This window comes from Chiloscyllium plagiosum, chromosome 1 (genome assembly GCF_004010195.1).
Source record: "Chiloscyllium plagiosum isolate BGI_BamShark_2017 chromosome 1, ASM401019v2, whole genome shotgun sequence".
Lineage (NCBI taxonomy): Eukaryota > Metazoa > Chordata > Chondrichthyes > Orectolobiformes > Hemiscylliidae > Chiloscyllium > Chiloscyllium plagiosum.
In genome coordinates, this window is record NC_057710.1 from 60,595,234 (window position 1) to 60,604,894 (window position 9,661).

The 9,661-nt window shown below is 42.4% G+C and overlaps 1 protein-coding gene across 1 annotated transcript in view; it reads left to right on the forward strand.

The window, feature by feature from the left end:
* Positions 1 to 6,423: 6,423 nt before the first annotated feature.
* dnajb5 (DnaJ heat shock protein family (Hsp40) member B5) overlaps positions 6,424 to 9,661 on the forward strand; it is a 72,876-nt gene continuing 69,638 nt past the window's right edge. Inside the window, exons 1-2 of the mRNA XM_043687782.1 lie at positions 6,424 to 6,523; positions 6,686 to 6,941. Coding sequence (XP_043543717.1) covers positions 6,731 to 6,941 — 211 coding nt within the window. The 5' untranslated portion in view covers positions 6,424 to 6,523; positions 6,686 to 6,730. The remainder of the gene's footprint in view (positions 6,524 to 6,685; positions 6,942 to 9,661) is intronic.

Sequence of the window (9,661 nt, forward strand, 5' to 3'; positions counted from 1 at the left end):
AGAGGGGCCAACAGGAGGTCATTGTCCACATTGGAACCAACGACATTGGAAAGAAATAGGTTGAGATTCTGAAGGGAGATTACAGAGAGTTAGATAGAAATTTAAAAAAGAGGTCCTCAAGGGTAGTAATATCTGGATTACTCCCAGTGCTACGAGCTAGTGAGGGCAGGAATAGGAGGATAGAGCAGATGAATGCATGGCTGAGGAGCTGGTGTATGGGAGAAGGATTCACATTTTTCGATCATTGGAATCTCTTTTGGTGTAGAAGTGACCTGTACAAGAAGGACAGATTGCAGCTAAACTGGAAGGGGAGTAATATACTGCGAGGGAAATTTGCTAGAACTGCTTGGGAGGATTTTAACTAGGGACCCAGGGAGATAGTGAGGAAAGAGATCGATCTGAGACGGGTACAGCTGAGAACAGAAGTAAGTCAAACAGTCAGGGCAGGCAGGGACAAGGTAGAACTAATAAATTAAACTGCATTTATTTCAATGCAAGGGGCCTAACAGGGAAGGCAGATGAACTCAGGGCATGGTTAGGAACATGGGACTGGGATATCATAGCATTTACGGAGACATGGCTCAGGGATGGGCAGAACCGGCAGCTTAATGTTCAAGGATACAAATACTACAGGAAAGATAGAAAGGGAGGCAAGAGAGGAGGGAGAGTGCATTTTTGATAAGGGATAGCATTAAGCTGTGCTGAGGGAGGATATTCCCGGAAATACATCCAGGGAAGTTATTTGGGTGGAACTGAGAAATAAGAAAGGGATGATCACCTTACTGGGATTGTATTATAGACCCCCCAATAGTCAGAGAGAAATTGAGAAACAAACTTGTAAGGAGATCTCTGCTATCTGTAAGAATAATGGGGTAGTTATGGTAGGGGATTCTAACTTTCCAAACACCGACTGGGACTGCCAAAATGTTAAAGGTTTAGATGGAGAGGAATTTCTTAAGTGTGTACAAGAAAATTTTCTGATTCAGTATGTGGATGTACCTACTGGAGAAGGTGTAAAACTTGACCTACTCTTAGGAAATAAGGCAGGGCAAGTGACTGAGGTGTAAGTGGGGAGCACTTTGGGGCTAGCGACCATAATTCTATTCGTTTTAAAATAGTGAATGGAAAAGGATAGACCAGATCTAAAAGTTGAAGACCTAAATTGGAGAAAGGACAATTTTGACGGTATTAGGCAAGAACTTTCGAAAGCTGATTGAAGGCAGATGTTCGCAGATAAAGGGACAGCTGGAAAATGGGAAGCCTTCAGAAATGAGACAACAAGAATCCAGAGAAAATTTATTCCTGTCAGGGTGAAAAGGAAGACTGGTAGGTATAGGGAACGCTGGATGACTAAAGAAATTGAGGGTTTAGTTAAGAAAAAGAAGGAAACATATGTCAGGTATTGACAGGATAGATCAAGTGAATCCTTAGAAGAGTATAAAGAAAGTAGGAGCATACTTAAGAGGGAAATCAGGAGGGCAAAATGGGGACATGAGATGGCTTTGGCAAATAGAATTAAGGAGAATCCAAGGGGTTTTTACAAATACATTAAGGACAAAAGGGTAACTAAGGAGAGAATAGGGCCCCTCAATGATCAGCAAGTCGGCCTGTGTGTGGAGCCACAGAAAATCGGGGAGATACTAAATGAATATTTTGCATCAGTATTTACTGTGGAAAAGGATATGGATGACATAGGCTGTGGGGAAATAGATGGTGACATCTTGCAAAATGTCCAGATTACAGAGGAGGAAGTGCTGGATGACTTGAGACAGTTAAAGGTGGATAAATCCCCAGGACCTGATCAGGTGTACCCGAGACCTCTGTGGGAAGCTGGAGAAGTGATTGCTGGGCCTCTTGCTGAGATATTTGTATCATCGATAGTCACAGGTGAGGTGCCGGAAGACTGGAGGTTGGCAAACGTGGTGCCACTGTTTAAGAAGGGCGGTAAATACAAGCCATGGAACTATAGACCAGTGAGCCTGACCTTGGTGGTGGGCAAGTTGTTGGAGGGAATCCTGAGGGACAGGATGTACATGTATTTGGAAAGGCAAGGACTGATTTGGGATAGTCAACATGGCTTTGTGCATGGGAAATCATGTCTCACAAACTTGATTGACGTTTTTTGAAGAAGGAACAAAGAAAATTGATGAGGGCAGAGCAGTAGATGTGATCTATACGGACTTCAGTAACACGTTTGACAAGGTTCCCCATGGGAGACCAATTAGCAAGGTTAGATCTCATGGAATACAGGGAGAACTGGCCACTTGGATAAGAACTGGCTCAAACGTAGAAGACAGCGGGTGCTGTTGGAGGATTGTTTTTCAGACTGGAGGCCTGTGACCAGTGGAGTGCCACAAGGATTGGTGCGGGGCTCTCTACCTTTTGTCATTTACATAAATGATTTGGATGTGAGCATAAGAGGTACAGTTAGTACGTTTGCAGAGGACACCAAAATTGGAGGTGTAGTGAACAGCGAAGAGAGTTACCTCAGATTACAACAGGATCTGGACCAGATCGGCCAATAGGCTGAGATGTGGCAGATGGAGTTTAATTCAGATAAATGCGAGGTGCTGCATTTTGGGAAAGCAAATCTTAGCAGGACTTATACACTTAATGGTAAGGTCCTAGGGAGTGTTGCTGAAAAAAGAGACCTTGGAGTGCAGGTTCATAGCTCTTTGAAAGTGGAGTCGCAGGTAGATACGATTTTGAAGAAGGTGTTTGGTATGCTTTTACTGGTCAGAGTATTGGGGGTGTACAGGAGTTGGGAGTTCATGTTGTGGCTGTACAGGACGTGTATGGAATGAGCTGCCAGAGGACGTGGTGAAGGCTGGTACAATTGTAACATTTAAGAGGCATTTGGATGGGTATATGAATAGGAAGGGTCTGGAGGGATATGGGCTGGGTGCTGGCAGGTGGGACTAGATTGGGTTGGGATATCTGGTCGGCATGGACGGGTTGGACCTAAGTTGTGTGTTTCCATGCTGTATATCTCTATGACTCTATCCTGGAGAGTGTTGCTGAACAAAGAGATCTTGGAGCGTAGTTTCATAGTTCTTTGAAAGTAGAGTTGCAGTTGGACAGGATAGTGAAGAAGGCGATTGGTATGCTTGCCTTTATTGGTCAGTGCATTGAGTATAAGAGTTAGGAGGTCATGTTGCTGCTGTACAGGACAATGGTTATGCTACTTTTGGAAAACTGTGTTCGGTTCTGGTCTCCCTGCTGTGGGAAGAATGTTGTGAAACTTGAAAGGTTTCAGAAAAGGTTTACAAGTATGTTGCCAGGGTTGGAGGGTTTGAGCTATAGGGAGAGGCTGAATTGGCTGGAGCTGTTTACCCTAGAGTATTGGAGGCGGATGGGGTGACCTTATAGAGGTTTATAAAATCATGGGGGCATAGATAGGGTGTATAGCCAAGGTCTTTTTCAAGGGTAGCAGAGTCCAGACTAGAGGGCATAGTTTTAAGGTGAGTGGGGAAAGATTTAAAAGAACTAAAGGGCAACTTTTTCACACAGAGGGTGATGCGTGTATGGAGTGAGCTGCCAGAGGAAATGGTGGAGGCTGGTACAATTACAACATTTCTAAGGCATCTGGATGGTTCCATGAATATGAAGGGTTTATAGGGATATGGGCCAAATGCTGGCAAATGGGACTAGATTTATTTAAGATATCTGGTCGGCATGGACAATTTGGACTGAAGCATCTGTTTCCATTCTCTACTCCTCTGTGACTCTATGAAAAATAATAACTCAGAACTGGCAAGAAGATATCTATGTCAGTGAACATGTCTCTAAGTTAAGTTTGATACAGAGCCAGGAAGTCAAAAACTACATGGAGAAAAAAAACACATGGGGAATGCTATATAAGGCTGTAGAGGTCTGAAAGGGTTAATGTTGAGGAATGCTTAATACCCTGCCCTATATAATCTCAACTTTGTGACTTGAGAGTAAAATCTGATATCAAGGTCTCCCTCATGGCTTCCATAACAATGTCTATACTCTCAATGTTAAAAATCACACAACACCAGGTCACAGTCCAACAGGTTTAATTGGAAGCACACCAGCTTTTGGAGCGCCACTCCTTCATCAGGTGGTTGTGGTGGACACAAATGTAAGGCACAGAATTTACAGCAAAAGTTTAGTGTGATGTAACTGAAATTATACATTGAAAAATACCTTGATTGTTGAGTCTTTCATCTGTTTGAATACCATGATAGTTTCACTTCTTTCACATGTAAATCACAAAACATTTTTTTAAAAGTTGCATTCTTGTAACTTTCACATCATTGGTGTCAAGTCATAAACTACATATTGTTTTAGATGGCAGCATCATCACATTAGATTACTAAATTATTTTCTCTACCATTCCAGATCAAGGAGGCCCTATGGATCCTTCCCATGAACGAGGATGGTGACATCAAATCCACCAAATTGATTTTATATCAAGACATGTAAATTACTACTTTTAATTCTTGTTTCCCTGCTACAGTAAAGATTTTTTTAAACTTGAAGGGGTTCAGAAAAGATTTACAAGGATGTTGCTGAGTTGGAGGGTTTGAGTTACAGGGAGAGGCTGAACAGCCTCCTCTCACCCACCCCTCCCCGCCTCACAATCTGGAGGGTGACTTTTTACAGGTTTATAAAGTCATGAATAAGGTGAATAGTCAAGGTCTTTTTCCCAGGATAGGCAGTCCAAAACTAGAGGGCACAGATTTAAGGTGAGAGGGGCAAGGTTTAAAAGTGACCTGAGCATCAACATTTTCACAGAGGGTGGGAAGTATATGAACCAGTTACAAGAGGAAGAGGTGGAGGTGGGTACAATTACAACATTTAAAAATGATTTGGAGATGCCAGGGTTGGACTGGGGTGTACAAAGTGAAAAATCACAACATCCGGTTATAGTCCAACAGATTTATTTGGAAGCACTAGCTTTCGGAGTGCTGCTTCACCAAGTGGTTGTGGAGAATAAGATTGTAAGACACAGACAGGCAACAATGAAAAGTGGCCAAGCCGAAGCTGGGGATAGGGATGGCCTCAACCAGGACCTTGAGTTCATGTCTCACTACAGGTGACATATAGTGCAATGGGGTCACCTGTAGTGTAACATGAACTCAAGGTCCCAGCTGAGGCCATCTTCATGGGTACCGAACTTAGCTATCAGCCTCTACTCAGCCACTTTTCATTGTTGCCTACCTGTGTCTTACAATCTTATTCTCCACAACCACCTGGTGAAGGAGCAGCTTCCAAATTAACCTGTTGGACTATAAGATGGTGTTGTGTGATTTTTAACATTTAAAAAGGCATCTGGATGGATACATGAATATGAAAGGTTTAGCAGGTTGTGGGCCAAAAGCTGGCAAATGGAAATTGATCAGTTTAAGATATCTGATCAGCATGGATGATTTGGACAGAAGTGTCTGTCTCCATTCTGTCTGACTCTAGGATTTACAAACAAGCTGGATTGGAGATTAGCAGCTAAATTGCTGAGAGGATTCAGCTTTGAGAATAGGTAGTTTATTTTAAAACTAAAAAAAAACGAGTGAAAAAGAGTTTTGATTGTGTAGAACTGACTGGCCAGAAATCCACCTATCCGAAAATGCAAAGGTTACTCGGAACGGCTGTCAGTGAATTGTCTCATAAATTCCAACTGGTGGATTTTTTTCTTGAAATCTCAACATCAGAAAACATCACTCGCCAAAATTTCCCATTGCCGGAAATCAAACTGGGGCTTCAGAAGATACAAAGCCACCTGATGAAGGTGCGGCGCTCTGAAAACTCGTGCTTCCAAATGAACCTGTTGGACCTGGTGTCGTATGATTTCTAACTTTGTCCACCCAAAAGTATGCTATCAAGGGCAATTGTTATAGATGAAGTTCAGGAACCGACATACATTTGAATGGATGGTTATGGTAGATTCAGGCGAGAAAAATGATATAAGTCATACTCAAATAGCTCGAGCCGCAAAGGAAGCGAGGCTGGAAATCAAATAGCCATACTTATCCTTATTGCCCTTCAAAGTAACAGAACATCGTAATATCAAAGTAAATCAATAACGATTTAAAAAATAGCAGCTATTTGTCTTCCTTCAGTTCAACTGGACCGACTGAAAATCATCCAACCATCAGCTAGCTTCCCTGTGCAGGCGAATTCAGAACGGAAGCGCTGCTGTGCCGGAATGTTTCTGGAAGTTTCTCTCCTTTTGCCTACTCCCCCACCCGCCGTGAGCACTCCGCTCTAATTCCAGTCTATGACTCATCCTCTGCAGCCGAACCTGCTGGCCGCCGATTTTTTTAAAAGTCAAATGATCGACATCAGCATTCACCAATCATCTGCGGAGAGCGGCGGGTGGGCCAGTTAAATGAAAACAACGTTTGGGGAGGTGATGGAGAAGATGGTCCAATCAACAGTTGAGTGGGCGGGGTTTATGACGCATCCACCGGCATTCAAGCGGCTGACAAGTTAGGTAGCACGGTAGCGTGGTTCTGGTTGACGTGTTGGCTTAAAGGGAGAAAACAAACATTATTTAACGGTAATAAATTTTGGCATTTGGGCTCAAGATCTTTGAGTTCAAAGTAAAGTTTTGATGCGTGTTTCTAGTTTTACCATGCGCTAGTTCCTGGTTGGAACTTTTTAAAGCACAGAAATTATGCATTTTTGCGCTAATAAAATGTTTTTTTTTCTCCTCCTTCAGAAAAATCGCGACTGGCTGTTCAACGTTTCGGATTAAAACAAAATCATGGGTAAAAATTACTACACTACCCTTGGTATCAGCTCTGAAGCCAGTGACGATGAAATTAAGAAAGCTTACAGGAAAATGGCCTTGAAGTTTCACCCAGATAAAAACAAAGAGCCTAATGCCGAGGAGAAATTTAAAGAGGTGGCCGAAGCTTACGAAGTACTCAGTGACCCCAAGAAGCGATCTGTTTATGATCAGTATGGGGAAGAAGGTGAGTGTCCTTACAGCTGACCATTTACCTGTGTCTTCCTGCATTTAGGCATTCTCTGGCAGCGGCAGCTTGGAACCATCTGCCTGTGACAATTGAGTGTTGCAATCCATTGCAGTGAGAAAAAGAAATGTATAAAAATGAAAAGCCTGCCTCCAAATTTTATCCCAGAATGATTATTGTTCTCATCAGTGCAGTTTATTCTTTTATGAACATTTGTACCTATATTTCCAATGCCTGCACTCCGTTATGTTTAAACAGAAGTTTTTAGATTTTGTTTGATTTTTTGAAGGAGAGAAGTTTGTCATTGTCATTGATATATGACCAGGACTCAAAATAACGAAGCTGAAGGGCACTACTGCCAATTAACGTTAAATGGCAGTGTAAGCAGTTTGGTACAGCCTCTGTTGGAGTGAAGTTATTCTAGTATTTGCTGTTATATTTGGAATTAGCGGTACGACTATTCTGTCATTATTTGATTTATTTATGAATTATCTTCTACTTGTTTAGTCTAACACTATGTTGTGTGTTGTCAATTCACTGTTAGCTTTTTCTTGGTTTGCTGTATAAACAGTTAACCTGGGGAAATAATATGAGCAACTGATTGTAACCAGTTTTATATATATTCTTCACTTTCTTGGAATGTCTAAAACTATCAAACTCTTCACACATGAGGCCAAATCCTAAGAGAGCCAATAACTTTTAAAATCAGATCAAATTATAAAGAATAATGTTTGCATTTCAACAGTTCATTGAAGAGTAATAAAATATAGACTTGCACTCATCATGACTTCAGAATGTCTTAAAACACTTTACAGGCCAATAAGTATTTTTGAAGTGTCATCATTGTTGTGATATAAGAAATGTGGCAGCAACTATAGGCAAACAGCAATCTGCTAATGACTAGTTTTGTTTTTAGAGATGTTAGTTGGAAGATAAATATTGGTCGAGATGCCAGGGATAACACTCCTGCTGTTATAAATAGTTTCATGGGATTTATTACAGCCAGAAAGGTAGACAGGATCTCGGTTTCATTTCTTAAAATTGCAAACTCAGATGCCCCACTCCCTTCCTACTGCATTCATGCTTTGGCTAGATTTTTTTTGTGCTCAATTCTTTGCACAAAATTTGAACCCCTGACAGAGGCTTTGGGAAATAAGTTCGTCGTTATTTGTTTGTGTTATGGCCAAACCCTAAAGAGTAGCAAAGTGAAAATGGAGTCTTACAATATGTAGGAGCAGAATTAGGCCATTTTGCCAACCACTAGGAGAAAGTGAGGACTGCAGATGCTGGAGATCAGAGTTGAGAGTGTGGTGCTGGAAAAGCACAGCAGGTCAGACAGCATCCAAGGAGCAAGAGAATTGATGTTTCAGGCATAAGCCCTTCATCAGGGCACTTCATCATTTCTGATGAAGGACTTATGCCCGAAACATCGATTCTCCTCCTCGGATGCTGTCTGACCTACTGTGCTTTTGCAGCACCACTCTCTCAACCCATTTAGCCAACCACATCTGCCCAGCCATTTGATCATAGTTGATGTGTTTCTCAACCCCGTTTTCTTGACTTCTCTGCATAACCCTTGATCACCTTACTAATTAAGAACCTGTGTATCTCTGTTTTAAAGACATTCAATGACTTGGCCTACACAGCTTTCTACAGCAATGAGTTCAATAGATTCACCACTCTGGCTAAAGAAATTCTGCCGTATCTCAGTTGTAAGGGTCGTCCCTTCACTCTGAGATTGTGCCCTCTGGTCCTAGTCTCTCCAACTAGTGGAAACATCTTTTCCGTGTCCATTTTATTCAGGTTTCAGTATTCTGAGTTTAAATTAGATCACTCCTCATTCTTATAAACTCTATGTATTACAGACACAAAGTCCTCAGTTGCTCATCATATGACAACTCCTTCATCCCGGGCTCATTCTTGTAAGCTTTCTCCGGACCCCCTCCAAGTCCAGCACATCCATCCTTAGGTATGAGGCCCAAAACTGCTCAGAATATTCTGAATATAGTCTAACCAGATCCTGTACAGCTTTAGCAGTTCACCCTGCTCTTGTGTTCTAGCCCTTTTTGAAATAAATGCTGACCTTGCATTTGCCTTCCGACCAACTGAGCCGACATTTTAACCTTAAGCAAATCCTGAACTAGGACTTCTAAGTCCCTTTTGAGTTTCAGATTTATTAAGCACTTCCCTATTTAGAAAATAGACCATGCTTCATCTTCCTATCAAAGTGCATACCTCACACTTTCCTATGTTGTAGTCCATCTGCAACTTCTTTGCCCATGCTCCTAGCATGTCAAAGTCCTTCTGCAGACTCCCTACCACTTTAACACTACCTGCCCTCCACCTATCCTTGAATCATCTGCAAACTTAGCAACAATGTCCTTATCTCCTTCATCTATATCATTAATGTATAACCCCACCACCAAGGATATATTTCCCTCCCCTCCCCTATCAGCATTCCATAAAGACCACTCCCTCCGTGACTCCCTCGTCAGGTCCACACCCCCCACCAACCCAACCTCCACTCCCGGCACCTTCCCCTGCAACCGCAGGAGGTGCAAGACTTGCGCCCACACCTCCCCCCTCACCTCCCTCCAAGGCCCCAAAGGAAACTTCCATACCCGCCACAGATTCACCTGCACCTCCACACACATCATCTATTGCATACTCTGCACCCGATGTGGCCTCCTCTATATTGCGGAGACAGGCCGCCTACTTGC